General features: G+C 37.6%; 1 protein-coding gene across 3 annotated transcripts in view; it reads left to right on the forward strand.

Moving 5' to 3' along the window:
* ATP2C1 (ATPase secretory pathway Ca2+ transporting 1) overlaps positions 1-15,820 on the forward strand; it is a 92,999-nt gene that overhangs the window by 8,127 nt on the left and 69,052 nt on the right. For all 3 annotated transcript variants that reach the window (XM_016224339.2, XM_016224341.2, XM_016224340.2), the window contains exons 2-3: positions 11,807-11,917; positions 13,354-13,470. In XM_016224339.2, the coding sequence (XP_016079825.1) occupies positions 11,807-11,917; positions 13,354-13,470 (228 nt within the window). The remainder of the gene's footprint in view (positions 1-11,806; positions 11,918-13,353; positions 13,471-15,820) is intronic.

Consider the following 15,820-nt stretch of genomic DNA (forward strand, 5'->3'; position numbering starts at 1 on the left):
AGGACACATGTATTTTCAATTCTAATACAAAGGACCATTCCCTTGGAAATGCATTCTAGTCATAGCCTCACTGTGTTTAATGTCTATTTACATGTACAAGGTTTGTGGCATTCTTTTTTTAAGGAGTCCTTTTCTGCTGTGTCTTTTAGGAAAAGAACACTTTAGTCTCCCTATACTTTGATTTCCCCATCTATAACATGCAATTAATAGGTAAAGGTGTCTGAGTTTAGTGAATGATTTATTGGACCCTTTCTAATGTTTCTTTTATTAATAGCAGGTTGAATTTAGAATTAGCATTCTTCCTGTTTTTCATATTAAACTAAAATTATTTAAACAATATTAAAATAGTTGGTTAGAAAAATTAAATAACTACTGAGGAAAACCACTTAAAATGGGAAATAATGTATAAGTGATAATAGAGTACATTTTGTGACAGCAAAGAAGTTCTCATTCAACTTAAACCTGTAGGATTCAAAGTTGGTGGCTTCTGATGATATTAAATAGTATCTGACCACAAATTACTTTTAAGGGCTTTTGTGGCTCCTTGTTGTTCCTGTAGCCATTTAGGTCATTTAAGTTCAGGGTGCAAGGGATGCCACAGTCATGTCTTTGATTTCATAAAGGTTTGGTGTGACATAGCTGGTAAAATTAAGCCCACTAATTAACTGCTGTATGAAATGAATGCAATTGGCGTATGGAAGAACCTGGAGAAGGAATAAAGAAAGCTACCATTTGTTTCTACAGTTGAATTACTGGCTAGTCTATAATTTCAGGGAAAGTAATATCATTTAACAAAGGAGGAACACAGTCTTAATCTTTTTTATTCTGATATTGCTAGTAAAATAATTGTTGCTAGCTGAAGGCTTTAAAAAGTAGTTGCATGTTTAATGTATGGTAACAACAAATGGACAGATTCTAAAAATATGTAGATCATATGATACCCTCTCCCCCCATTCTTGTATCAAATTACTGTCAGGCACAGCCGGCATGGCTGAGTGGTTGGGCCTTGACCCGTGAACCAGATCACAGTTCAATTCCCAGTCAGGGCGCATGCCCAGGTTGTGGGCTTGATTCCCAGTAGTGGGTGTGCAGGAGGCAGGTGATGGATATTTCTCATCCACGTTTCTCTCTCCCTTCCTCTCTTTGGAAAAAAGAAATTAAAAAAAATTCTGTCAGGACTTGGAATAATTTTTACAAATTGATTGATCAGTAAATGGAATATTGTATCTACCTTATAACTTGAAAAAATGCCAAGTTCTTTCCAGGAGTAATTATTTTACAGTTATTAAATTGTTTAACTGTTGTTTCATTGTTTAAGTTCCTTCGAATTATAGGAGAAAGATTTCCTTTACTTTTGGAGGTTTTTCTGAAACCTTTTAAACCTTTTAATTGAAATTTAGATTTACATCAAGGTACAAAATTAGTATAAAGAGTTCCCATATACCCTCTTCCTAGCTTCCCCTAATGTTAACATCTTATTTAATCATAGTATGATGATCAGAACCAAGAAATTCACATTTATAAATTATCCTTTTTCTGGTCCAGGATCAAATTCGGCATTCCACCTTGCATTTAGTAATATCTTTTTAGTTTCTTCCCATCTATTAAGTTCCCCAGTCTTTTTTTTTTTTCTTCAATCTTTCAGGATCTTAAAACTTTTGAAGAGTACTCGTCAGTTATTGTTTTAGAATGTTGCTCAATTGGATTTGCCTGATAATTATTTATTCATGATGAGTATGTCTTATAGCTGGTTATGTTAACTGTAATCACTGGTTAAGATGGTATCTGCCAAGTTTTTCCACTGTAAAGTTACTGTTTTTTCCTTTGTAATTACTACTAAATCTAACTTTTTTTTTTGTGTAATATAATAATTCCTTTGTAATTAATACCTTCCTCTTGTGGGGTGGTACTTTGAAATTGCAAGCATCCTGTGTCTCATCACAGTCCAGTTTTTGCATCTATTAATGGTTTTTGCTGGCAGCAACTACTAACGTGGCATTAGCTTAATGAAGACTTTATTTCCTGCATACCTTCTGTATTTATTAATTGGAATTCTGCCCTTTTCGTTCCGTTCATTAATTGTCCAATTATTTACATGTATTTGTGGATATTTATTTTACTATATGTGTTAAAATCTAATACTTTTTGCCCAAATTGTTCCAGCTTTGGTTATTGAGAGCACTTTCAAATTTGTTCTTCTGTCCTTTCTGCAATGGTCCCATCATTTTATGAATACTAATTTACTTTCTGGTACCACACAGGTGTATCTCATATTTTTCCTGTTTGCACCAGGCACAGAATCAACCATTTCTCCAAAGGAGGCTGGTTCATTTTATTGGAGAATGGTATCTAGAAACCAAGATCTTCGTGTCAGGTGTGCTCAGTACTATTGTGGTGTCATTGTTTCTAGGTCCTCTCAGTAGACAGAGCTAGCAAATATAGGTATAGTAATAAAAATGTTGCTGGAGGAAATAGGATTATTTCATGGTACCTCAGGAAAATACATTTCAGGGATACATGCATAGGAGGATTTGAGGTATAGTGGCAAGATTTTTGGAGTTAAAGGGAGGGCTTAGGTGATGTTTCATCCACAACCAGGTGGCTCAGCTCCATCTCTCTGTGGAAGAAGTCCAGCCTCTGGGGCCGCAGGCCTGCACTTGTTCCCACCAAGCCCAGGAGGAGGACCAGGACCTGGAGTTGCGGTGCCATTAGTCCAGCATCTGCGGCTCCAGTAGTCCAGCACAGTCTCGGTTCCTATCCGGCCCATGATCTGCAGTCTATGCTGCACTTCAGCCCACATGGCTGCTAGAGGGAGAGAGCTCAAAACTGTCTCTGGCATTTATTAAGCTTGGATTATATTTCCTTGGATTTGGGATGGCTAAGCTTTCTTTCCGACGATCCAGTCTCTCTCCTGAATCTTCCCAGGGTTATGCTGGTGCGGCCCCTTCCAGTCCCTTTCCAGGATCTTCCCGGGTTTTGTGTCCTTGTCTTATCTGGCCTTTTCCCCAGATTTTCCCAGACTAGACTCCTCTTTGTCGTCCCATTTTGGCTCCTGCTGCACATGCCTCAGTTTTTCTTGGTCATCTGGCTTCTACTACACATGCACCCAGCAAAGAAATTTCCTCATTACTTTTTATCCCTCCCCTGTTGATCTGGGGGAACAGGCCAGTTGAAAGTTGGGCCTTCTTGCTTACTTGGGGATTACCGTCCCTTTGGCCAAGAATGTGGCTCTTCCCTGGAGTGTCTGAAGCTGCCCCTTCCTAGTTAATCAGACTTAATGTCTGATTCCATTTGCTCCTTCCTTTGTTAATAACTAACTACCTACTGTAACATACATACACATATATTTAAATTTTCTTATCCATCCTTCTACATATATAAATTAAAAACTATGAGTTCATACTGATGCTGCCAGTTCCAGTCCCATACCTCAGGTTTAGTCTCGTCTTCTTTCCCCTATTCATTTTCCTATCCTTGTTACTTTCTTCTCCAAAGGTGAGAAACCTGGTTCTTACAAAATATTTACTTATTTGTTTAATCCTAGTGCACACGCAAAAGTAGTTTCAGAATTGCTAACCTATGCCCCTGTGAGAAACACATTTTTAAACTAGAGTAAAATATTTGTTCTTAGCTTTAAAGTACAGTCATAATCTGCTTTCCAACATTACTTAGGAAATTTTTTTCCTTACCTACTTCTGTATGGTTATGTTACTCATTTGTAATAAAATTAGGTTCATTTATTAACTGCTGTAATCTATTTTAGGTTCTTCCCACATCCTGTTTGATTTTAATGTCTTAAAATCTTTTTGAAGTAAATGGTGATCCTTTTTCTCCTCCATTTATCTGTAATGAAGATCTGTTTTTAAAAGGACTGGATATGCTTAAAGTTAGGTACAGTTGGAATTGCTTTGGCTGATAGTTCTTTTGAAAGGAGCTATGCTCTGGCATTCCCTTGGGCTTACTCCCCTTGTTCCTTAGTTACAGCTCTCATTTCTACATCTTCTACACTTGGGAATTTATTCCATCTATGGTACCATAACTATAAGTGCTTGAAATCAGGCCCCCAACTAATTCTTTGTTATGGTTGCGTAGTTTTAGACCCAAAGTCTCCTACAGACTGAATACTAATTCCCTTATTGCTGGGTAAATCATGAGTTAAATTATTTTGCAGATCTTATTCTTTACTTTTATTTTCAGAGATATAATTTACGTACCATAAAATTTGCCATTTTAAAGGGCACAATTGAGTGGTTTTTACTATATTCACAAGGTTATGTGCATCAATCTAATTCCAGAACATTTCCATCACCCCAAAAAGAAACCCCTTACCCATTAGCAATCACTTCCTGTTCTTTCCTTTCCCCAGCCCCTGGCAACTACTAATTTGCCTTTTGTCTCTGTGGATTCGCCTATTCTGAATATTTCATGTGTGAACTTCTGTATTTGACTGACTTCTTTCTTGTTTTCAACATTTAGCCACATTATAGCATGTGTCATATATTTTTTGGTTAAATAATATTCCATTGTATCAATATAACACATTTTGTTTACCTGCCATCATTTGATAAACATTTGGTTTCTGTGTTTTGGCTATATGGATAATACTGGTTTGAACATTCATGTACAGGTGCTTTGTGTGAATGTATGTTTTCAGTTCTTTTAGGTGTATGCTCAGGAATAGAATTGCTGGGTTATGTGTATGTTTAGTTTCCTGAGGAACCCTCATAGAGGTTGTACCATTTTTCATTTTCACCAGCAATGTTTGAGAGTTCCAATTAATTTTTCCACATCCTCTCCAACATTTGTTATTTTCTGTGTGTTTTTTTAAATTGCTCTCTTGGGGATATGAGATAGTATCATGTTGTGGTTTGATTTGTTTCCCTAATGACTAATGATATCAAGCATCTTTTCATGTGCTTATTGGCTATTTGCATGTCTTTGGAGAAATTTGTATTCAAATCTTCTTCCCCTTATGTAATTTTGATAATTGCTTTTTTATTGTTGAGTTGTAAGATTCTATATTCTGGATAGTGTATAGGAATGTATGCTATACCTGTCCTTGCACACGCATACGAAGAGGTTTGTGTAGGGTTGTTCATTGCACATGGTTGCAGATGGGCAAAAGATATGTGAAAAGGTGCTCAACCTCAGTAATGAAAAAATGTGAATTAAAATAACCATTTCACACTTTTCAAACTGGCAAGGATTTTTAAAATGTAGTGATGCTTAGTTTTGGCTAGATTGCAAGGAATATAGAAGCTCCTGACAGATGTTGGGAGTTTATTTGACATAATCTCTTTGGAGAGCAATTTAGCAATAGCTATGAGTGTAAAAAATACAAACACCCAACAGTTCCACAGTGTTGTTCGTGGAAATCAGGCTCTTCCACAGGATCATGAGGAAAGCATTCGAAGGATCCATGTATGGAAGATTGTGGTATGGCAAGGTTTATTTGGGTGGAAATAGACCCCTGGGTTTCCAACGTCCCATCTCTGTTCTCTTCGTGATGGCAAAAGTCTAACTGTGTCTTTAGGAAGGCCAAAACAAAGGCCAGGGTCCAGAGTTTCTGCCTCATATTAAAGCTTAGTCCAGCTGCTGTGGGCCCCAGTAGCTGCTAGACCTACATGGTTGTATGTGTTCCTGGGTGAGAGAGCATGAACAAACAAGGCAAGTGGGGGTCAGAGAGAAAGAGAGAGAGATATCATTGTTCCTTGGGGATTATACCTTCCCAGGCTTGGGAAGAACCAAGAGCTTTTTCAAAATAACCGATCAATTCCCCAAGCTTTTGTGGGCTTCTGATGCGTCCACCCCATGACCAATCTATTGTTTCCCCAGGTTAGACTGACAAGTCTCTTTGGTCAAGCACATCTCCTGCACCATTTTGACATCTGTGCGTGTGCCTACTTCCTCCTGCCCCCTCCCCCCATGATACCAGAGGGTAGGCAAGGAGGACTTTTAAGGGATAATGCTGCAATTCCCCTGGAGTGTGTATGAAGCTATAGCTTCCTGTTGGAGCAAACAGGCTCAGTGTCCAATTCAGCCCGTTAGGCTCAGCAATATCCAATTCCCTTCTGGCTACCTACAGTAACATACCTGTATTTGCACAAGCATACAAAGAGATTTGTACAAGGACATTCACTCTATCGCGACATTTATAATATAGGCATGTAGCAAAATATAGGAAAAACCCAAGTGTCTCTCATTGAGAGAATCAATTAAATCAAAGTACTACCACATAATGAAATGCTCAGTGAGCTACTAAGAAAAGGAGGCATGGGGAAGACTAACCTAAGTAATGTTGCGGCTGTTGACAAAAAGAATGATAAATAAACCTAAGACTAAAGACAAAAAAAACCTCTGCACAAATATTGTGTTGGTAATTTTTTTTTTCCACAGTGGTATGGTTAGAGCTACAAAACTACTCTGTGTTCTAGATTAGAGCAAATAAGTAAATATAATGGTGATAATGAAAGTCAAGTTTTTCACTGTAAGAAAGGACTTACAAATAAGGAAAGAGAAAGGACTGCGCTATACTGTAGAGGTAGATTGGAATTGGCAGCTTCAGTATGCACTTATAGTTTTTAACATGTTTATATATAAATTATAGATAGATAGATAGATAGATAGATAGATAGATAGATAGATAGATAGAAGATAGGTGTTTGTGTGTTTGTATATATATTTCTTAACTCAGTCTGCTGTGAAGGCCTTGAAGCCATGACACTTCTGAATGATATTCGTTAAATAAAAGGAACCAAGGCTTCCTGGAGAAATGGTAATTCTAATGCTGGGGCAGGGAAAATACAAAGATAGGCTTGGAACATCCTGAAGGAAATGCTCAAAAATTGGTGACAACATGTCAAAAGGACATAGTAGGAAGCCTGTTTAAAGCTTTCCACTGGCCCAAACTGGGACAATTTGAGCAACAAAATGAATAGTAGGATTCAGCTTAATAAATGTAGACAGAATGGTGGTATTAGAAAAATTACCATTGGCCAACCACCATAGTAATCATTGTTTCAGTCAAGAGTTAGACAGTGAGCAAAAATAATAAGGTGTAGGATATTTTACACAATCTCAAAATATCTCCTTACAAGATACTTATTACATACAAAGGGAAAAATAGTAACTTGATAGTGGGGAAATCTTGCAATACCACTTTAGTCACCGTGATCAAAATTAACTTTCCCATTAATGGAACAAACAACATTGTTCTTCCTCTTTGTTGACATACCTTTTAAGTAGCTCTTAGTCTAAAAATGTCTCCTCTTTTCTTATAGTTTTTACTTGTAGACAAAATCAGATTGTTTGTCCTGTAGAATTTCCCACAGTCTGGAATTTGCTGAATGCATTCTTTGGAAGTAATTTAATGTGCTCCTCTGTCTCCTGTATTTCCTGTAAATTGATGGATAGGTTAAGTGTGTTGGCTGTACATGATCACTTTAGGAGATTTAAAAGACCTATCCTTGGGATTCCGATTTAATTGGTCTGGATCTGGATTTCTGGCTGTAGGAATTTTTAAAAGCTCCCTAGGTGATTTCAGTGTGCAGTCAGGGTTGAGAACCATTGCTCTACACCTAGTTAACACTGGTCAGATTCAGCTTTAACTTTTCTGCCCAGAATACCTAATAGCACCTCTATTCTTAATAAGCACTTCACTCCCAGCTGATTCTGAAGACAACTAAAGTTTGAGGATGACCACATTCCATCTTGCCTTTTAGATGATAAGACTGAATATTTGTGTTGATGACTTTTTCTGATACAGTTAGCAGAAAAAAATAGGGACTTGCATGTTATAGGAGGCATTTGTGAGTGTTTCCGAATACTTAGTTATGTACATGACCGTAGCTATGTTTTGTGCTTCAATTTGGACTTTACACTTTGTGTTTAAAGTGATGTTAAACCTAATGCTTGGGTGAGTTAGTATTTCATAAAAATGTGTTTACAGTGCCTTTCCTTCCCATGCCACCATTTGTTCATTGGTAGGGCTAAACAGTAATCCTAAGCTGATGAGACCTGCCAGCTTTGAGACACTTGCCAGCTTCTGCTCTGCTGTGTGCTAGCAGTTTAATCTTTAGAGAGCTTCATTGGGACAGATAGGCTTTTCCTGCTTGCATGGCTAATATATTTGCCGGTAAATATGGTGTCTGGCGGTTGGAAACCTCAGTATTTTCAAAGGTGAAATACATGGACTTGCCCAGTCCTTGTACAAGATAGACTAATTCATGGGTGAATAAATAAATTCTTTTTCTGATCAGTTCTGTCATCTTTTTGTACTTTCAGTGAAAGATCTTTTGAAAGGCATAGGTATATCTCAGGATAACCACACTATTCTGTTGCTATGTAATTATCCAGTAAGAGAGAAAATCCCAGTATATATATATTTAATAATAGTACTTTCGATACTGAATATTATTAAGAACTTTGCAGAGGGTACCAAGATGGCAAAAACCAGGTTATACCCTTGTGAAAATGAAGGGGGGGCAGGGGGAGTGAGGCAAATGCATTAATGTTATATACTATTAGTGTTACTTTAGGGGAAGGGAGCCAGTATTGGAGGACCCACCATCCTCTAGGCACTGTGCCACACACTTTTATGAATGGTATTTCTTTAGTTCTTATTGAAATCAAAATAGGTATTATCCCAGTTTTCCACTGAGGAACAAGACTCAAGAGAAGTTAAGTAACTTGTTCCAGATTACACAGATGGCGGGACATAGAATTGGGATTATAAATTGGGATCTAGCTAAGTCTGACCTTTACTGGAGCAGTGGTTCTCAAAGTGTGGTCCCTGGATGAGCATCATCATCATTCCTTGAGAACTTGTTAGAAATGCGCTTCCTAGGATCTACCCCATACTTGCTGTTTTAGAATCTCTCAGGTTGGGGCTTAGTAACCTGTGTTTTAACAAACCCTTCATGTGGTTCTGATGCTCACTAATAAGTTTGAGAACCACTGTGCTAGAGTGTTTCAATCCCTTTTCTCCACCCCACTTTTTAAAGCTGTAAAACTGTATTTAAATACCAGAATTTTTTTTTTTGAAGCCAAAACATAAAATACATAAAAGCAGAGCTGTTGTATTTGAAGTTGGGGTGGGGCCTGGGACCTTGTCTTGTCCTCTTAGCTCTGAAGTGGATGTTTGGTTAGATACCTGCTGTACTGTACTATTATCCCATCCAGTTGAACATGGTATAGTGTGGATATAAGTGGACTCATACAGCATTACAGAAAAATACTGGTTGCCTTTTCTCAACCAGAAGATAATTAAAGAAACTTGGAGTCATTTGTTCATCTTTGGGACCAGATTCACTACTCCTTCTAACGGTAGTGTCATGGTCCTTTCTACAAATACGGTTTGAAGATAGGTGCCCAAAGTGCAAATTTTCCTGTCTACCTGGAGTGTGTTTTATGCATGTAAGCTTCTCTGTGTCAGTAATTATAGTCACATTTAGATGGAATTATTTAGTGTCACTCACTTTTGGCTTTAATCAACAAGCAATTATTTCTTAAATTGCGTGGGTTTGCTTGATTTCTGTAAATCATTATGAACCTACAGTTCTCATTAGGAACTTCTGTCATCAGTATTGTCTTGTTGGAATTACTGTGTCACTGTTATTGTGCAGGCTGGTGTATTCTCACCACTCTTACTCTCCACTTCTTTTATTTTCCAACTTGTGCTTCTTTTCTCTCCCTCTCCCTCTCCCTCTCCCTCTCCCTCTCCCTCTCCCTCTCCCTCTCCCTCTCCCTCTCCCTCTCCCTCTCCCTCTCCCTCTCCCTCTCCCTCTCCCTCTCCCTCTCCCTCTCCCTCTCCCTCTCCCTCTCCCTCTCCCTCTCCCTCTCCCTCTCCCTCTCCCTCTCCCTCTCCCTCCCCTCCCCTCCCCCCCCTCTTTTCTCTCTCCTCTCTTCTTTCTTTTCTCTCCCCTCCCCCCTCCCCCCTCCCCTCCCCTCCCCTCCCCTCCCCTCCCTTCCTTTCCCCCCTCTCTCTTAATTTTTTCTTTAGACCACAGTTCAGGGTCTTCCTTTTGCTCTTTAGGATCGAGACAAAAATTCCATAATACAATCCATAGAGCCTGGTAGGGTGCCCATCTACTTTTTAGCGTAGTTTTGCTTTTATGCCTCCACCACAGCTACCAGTTACCTGCCCACTGTGTTACTCTGCCTTCCCACCTGTAACATTGGATAAATTTTCCATTCCCTAATGCCAGCCCTTCTACAAATTTTCCAGATTCCATTCCCTCTTATTTAGTCAAAAACATCACTTTAGCCCTGGTCGGTGAGGCTCAGTTGATTAGATCCTCGTCTCGGGTACGAAAAGGTTTCACGTTTGACTCCTAGTCAGGACACATACCTAGGTTGCAGGTTCCACCCCGGTTGGGGCTCATACATGAGGCAACCAACCAGTTTGATGTTTCTCACATTGATGTTTCTCTCTCTCTCTTTATCTCTCCTCTTTCCCTCCTCCCTCCCTTCCCCCTCTTTAAAATCAATAAAAAACCCACATATCCTCGGGTAAGGATTAAAAAAATATATTATGCTATAAAATAATTTCAAGACTTTATTTTTCATGAAAGAAAGATAATCAGTTTCTAGTTACCTCGGAATTTGTTGTCACTAATATCTTATTAAAAGTGGAAAAATCTTTCTCTTTTAAGGTACTTAAACATTTAACAAAGCCTTTTAAAAACATGAGATTAAAAACATGTAGTGTTTGATTGTTTCTGAACTTGGTCATGCTGAGGAAATCCTTTTTTCCCACAGCTATTTACCATCTTATGGAGTTAGTGCAAAAAGTTTTTTATGGGGACAGGCCTCTATAATGACATTTAATAAGAATAGAAACTTTAAAAATTATTCTTCTTTGATCTCATTTCTTGTCTTAAAGTAGTGTTGCCTCAAAAAAATTTTAGGGCACTGTTTTATCCTAAAAATGTTGATTAGCCAAGATTGACAGCATTTTACCTGAAAGCTTAGACTTGTATCTTGACAGTAAGATGATCACTTCAGTTTCAGTATTTTAATCAGTGGATGTGTGACAACTGAAGTGTTTCCTTCTTTAAAAGTTTCAGTGGGGAACTTTTTGTCTCTCTTTGTCCTACGTATTCATAACTCTTTTTGTCTATAAAGGATCTCAGCTTAAGACCCAAGACAAATCTGGGTTGGGGATTTATTCCTAGAAGTGTGTTAAGCAGTTTTGCTAGGAATCTATTTATGAAGCTGCATAAGTAGGTGCCATGGTTACATCATGTCTGTAACTTACTCTGCTTGTTTGCAGGCCCTTCACTAACTTGTGTATCCTCTGCTTGTGTGGTCTCTTTTGCTTTTTGTTTTCCCCCTTGTTTGGTACTTTAAGTCTGACTTGCTGTCATGGCGCTTTGAGAGCTAGGTGTCCTTTCTGGATAGTTAAAAAATCAGCTCTTCAATAGGAGTAATTAAATGTAAAAAGCCCTTGTCCTTTGTGTTAAAACAAATGAGTTTAGAGGATTATGACTACATGTAATCATTAGGATGTGCTAGACAGGACATTTGTTTTACTTTTTACTCATTACCTTAGTGTAGAAATAGCATCTTTTTAATTTAATGTGAAAATTATTTTGGTGGCCTAATTTTTGAAATGTGCTTTCTGGAAAAATCAGCATATAGTTGGTTAGTGTAAAATTATCTTAGTACTAGATACTCATTAGTCTGAAAGTAATTTGTTTTCTAATTGGGAAATAAGTTGCTGTGAACATTGGACTTTTATTTGTTCTAGACTGCATTAGAAATGTTTGGTATATGCAAATATTTTTCCTTTGGTTTGATTTTCTAGGTTGCACGTTTTCAAAAACTTCCTAATGGTGAAAATGAGACAATGATTCCTGTATTGACATCAAAAAAAGCAAGTGAATTACCTGTCAGTGAGGTTGCAAGCATTCTCCAAGTAAGTACTTGGTGGGGAGGAAAGGAGTACATAGTAAAATCAGTTACTGAGACTCTACAGATAATTGCTGTCCGATATAATTTCTGTGATGGCAGAAGTTCTTCTGCACTTACCAACAAAGCAGTCACTAGTTAAACATGATTATTCAATACCTGAAGTGTGGCTAGGTTAGGGGAGAAACTGAATTTCATTTTTATTTATTGAAATTTAAATAGCTGCATGTGGCTAGTGGTTACCTGATTGGATGGTACCACTCTAGATCATTAGTGTTACAGGACTGTTAGTACTATGTAAGGATTAGTTGGATTAGGAAAATAATCAATTTAATGATTAACGTAAGTAGAATTAGGAGTTAATCTTTTTTTAATGTGTTTTCTAAAGTAAAGTAAAAGCTAAGTACAAGTTCAGAACTGCAGATAAACTTTAATCTCTAATTTCGAAAAGCACAATCTAATGAAACATGAAGAAAAGAATATTTTTTATTTTTCCTTAAGAGTTCACATATTTTAATGATGGCATTAAAAATATTGGCTGTCCTTTATTTGAGGATTTTCTTTTATGGTTGTATTTATACTCTTTTAAAACCACTTAAAACCACTTAATTTAAATACATGAAGTTTTGCAAGACTCTGTTATTGGAGTGTATCATGAAACTTTGGCCAGAGAAACTCTTTTAGGGATGCAGGTAATTTCATTCTTTAATGATAGTTCTAATAATGAATCATGAGAGACAGTCACTGAAGAACTTAGGTGGTATTTGTAGAACATAAAATATCCCAAGAACCAGTTCATCTTAACTTCATTATTTTGTGTAATTTAGGAACCACAAATTTTCTGCCCGAAATAATTAGATAGCCCAAGAGCAAAGGTAATACTGCCAACCTCAGGGTTTTGATAGGCTGAAAGAACAAGGAAGGCCGTTATGGCCCATTGATTGCCCTTTTGGAGAAGCTAATTTTAGAAAACAACAGTGAAAACAAAGCCAGTTAGAATATACTGAGATTTTGCTTTCTCTAAGAGTGACTGGTTTGTATTCTTCCTTTTTCCCCCCATAGAAAACCATTTTGTTTGTTTGTTAAGCTCTAACTTGTTGCTTACATTAAAAAACTAACTTTATTAAAGTATAATTTACATACGATACAACATACCCATATTTAGTGTACAGTTTGCATTTTGACAGATGTAACCATCACCACAATAAAAGATATAGAACATTTTCGTCACTAACTAAAACTCCCCTATGTCCCTTCACAGTTAATCCCTCCCACTGTGTGCCTCTGCCCCCAGGAACCACTGATATGCTTTCTGTCTTCATAGATTAGTTCTGACTGTTGTAGAAGTTCCTATAAATGTGATCATACAGTAAGTACTCTTGCGTTTTACTTCTTTTGTTCTCTGCTAATATTTTCAGTAACTTTATATGTAAAATCTAATAGGCTGATCTTCAGAATGGTCTAAACAAATGTGAAGTAAATCATAGACGAGCCTTCCATGGCTGGAATGAATTTGATATCAGTGAAGATGAGCCACTATGGAAGAAGTATATTTCTCAGGTGAGGTATTTTTATTTCCCCTTCTGTTGTGTAATTTACAGGTATTTTTGTTAGTGTAGTTGTTTACTTTTGTGAAGTTATGGAAGGAAATAAGTTTGTAAAATTTTTTTTACTGCCCTAGCCAGTGTGACTCAGTGGTTAGAGTGTTGGCCTGTGGACTGAAGGGTCCCGGGTTTAATTCTGGTCAAGGGCATGTGCCTCGGTTGCAGGCTTAACCCGTGTCCTGGTCCTCCATCCCTCCCTCCCTCCGTCTCTCTCTCTCTCTTTTTCTTCCTTCCATTCTCTCTGAAAAGCAATGGAAACAAATATCCTCAGGTGAGGATTAAAAATAAAATAAAATGTTTTTTACCTAAATTTTTCTATTTGTTAGGGTGTATTGTTAGGTTGAAATTTCTATAATGTTTAGTATACAAGTCTTTAAGGGCTTATAGACATATCATATGGAGGTGATACTGTTAATAGTAGTTTCCTTTGCAGATGTCTGATTTACACTTTTTTATTATAGGAATGCTAATATTTTAAAAAATAATATGGCTAGCTTAGAAAATTAGTAATACTGTCTGTATGATCTTTATTATCCTCTGAGCCTTGTCTATAAAATGGGGATAATAATTTTAGGAGATAGTAAACTATCAATAGATGATAGCTATTTTTAATTACATTTTATCAATAGCCTAATCTTTTCAGAAAAACACATTGTAGGATTTTTTTCTTATCTTAGTAAGTTATGTTAGTGTGAAAAGCTACAAGAATCCTATGGCCAATTTTCAACTAGTAGGGATAGTTTGCCAGAAAATTTCTAATGCCTTTTAACCTGCAGCATGGGATTGCTGTGAGAATGAAATGAAAGAGTGCCTATAATGTAGTTAAGCGCAAGCAATAATTAATAATAAATATCAGTTGTCAATCATAAAGCATTAGGTGACTCTACTCTTCTACAGAGAACACAATTTGTTGTTTTGCAAAAATTTGTCAAACCTACAAGTGATGTCCTTAGTACTATGGCACAGCTTTTTTAGGGGGAAATAAAAAAGGACCTTGGGCTTTGTCCTCAAAGTGTGATGGTAACATCTAACATTTGAAGAGGGTTTTATGGTTTATACAGTGCTTTAATATACATTCTTAGTTAATTATTACCACAATCTTTGGTACAAGGTACTATTTTTCTAGATGAAGAGCCCCTGGGGTTTAATGAGATTAAAAATCACACACAAGTGGCAAGAGAGGGATTTAAACTGGGTCTCTGACTCAGTCAGTGTGTGGTTTGTCAGCCCTGAACCACATTGCAGTTGTAGTTTTATTTGGTTAGAGCAGTGATTTTCAGTCCTCTCTGCAGTAAAGTCAGTTGAGGAGTGCACTAAAAATGCCAAAGCCTGGGCCCTATGCCCAGAGATTCTGATTTAATTGGTGTGGTGTAAACCTGGGCATTCTGATGTGAAGCAGGGATGGAACCACTGTGTTAGGCAATAGAGCCCTAAAGGGAATGGGGAGTGGTGACGTGTCACCTCAGAGCTGTGGTATCCAGGGGCTGGGGCTCTCTGCTGGGATGGATTCTTTGTAGTCTAATACTTTGCAGTTTTGTCAGCATTTGACACCACTTCATCAGAGAAAGAGATTCTGGCAACAGAGCTCTGACGTTTAAGGAGTAGGTTGTCCCACTAGAAAAACTTGGGGTGGCTCTGACTCTTGGTGACTTAAGTGCTACCTGATTGGGTTGGAGTTGTGGTCTTGTTTCTTTGTTATATTCTTGGCTTTGCTAGAATGGGTATCAGGAAAACTAGCCTTGAGAAAAGGCTGCTTCTGTGGAGAGGATCTTATTTTCTGCTCTTTGCTGCCCCAGGTGGTTATTCCTGTGGTGTGTGGGCCAACCACTGAATTGTAATCATCACTAATTTCCTTAGTATAGAAATGTTTTAAGCTAATAATTTAGGTGTTCTACCCAGTGTTTAACTTAAATCTTTAGCTTAAAAACCATTTCCCACTTATTCTAGCTTCAGTAGAAATTCAAAACAGCTATATATTTTAAACTAATATTTAAAATACATGTTTACTACAACACATGGGTAATTAATTAGTTTATTTTAATCCTCACCTGAGGACATGATTTTGATTGATTCTAGAGAGAGGAGGTGGGGGGAGACAGAAAGAGAAAGAGAAAAAAAAGAAAGAGAAAGAGAAAGAAAGAAAAACATGGTTGGGAGAGAGAAATATCGATCTGTTGCCTCCAGTACACACCCCGACTGGAGATCGAACCTGCAACCTGGGTATGTGCCCTGACTAGGAATCAAACCTGCCACCTTTTGATGTACCAGCCGACACTCCACCCAACTGAGCCACACTGACAGGGCAG

This window comes from Miniopterus natalensis, chromosome 15 (assembly GCF_054644295.1).
Source record: "Miniopterus natalensis isolate mMinNat1 chromosome 15, mMinNat1.hap1, whole genome shotgun sequence".
Lineage (NCBI taxonomy): Eukaryota > Metazoa > Chordata > Mammalia > Chiroptera > Miniopteridae > Miniopterus > Miniopterus natalensis.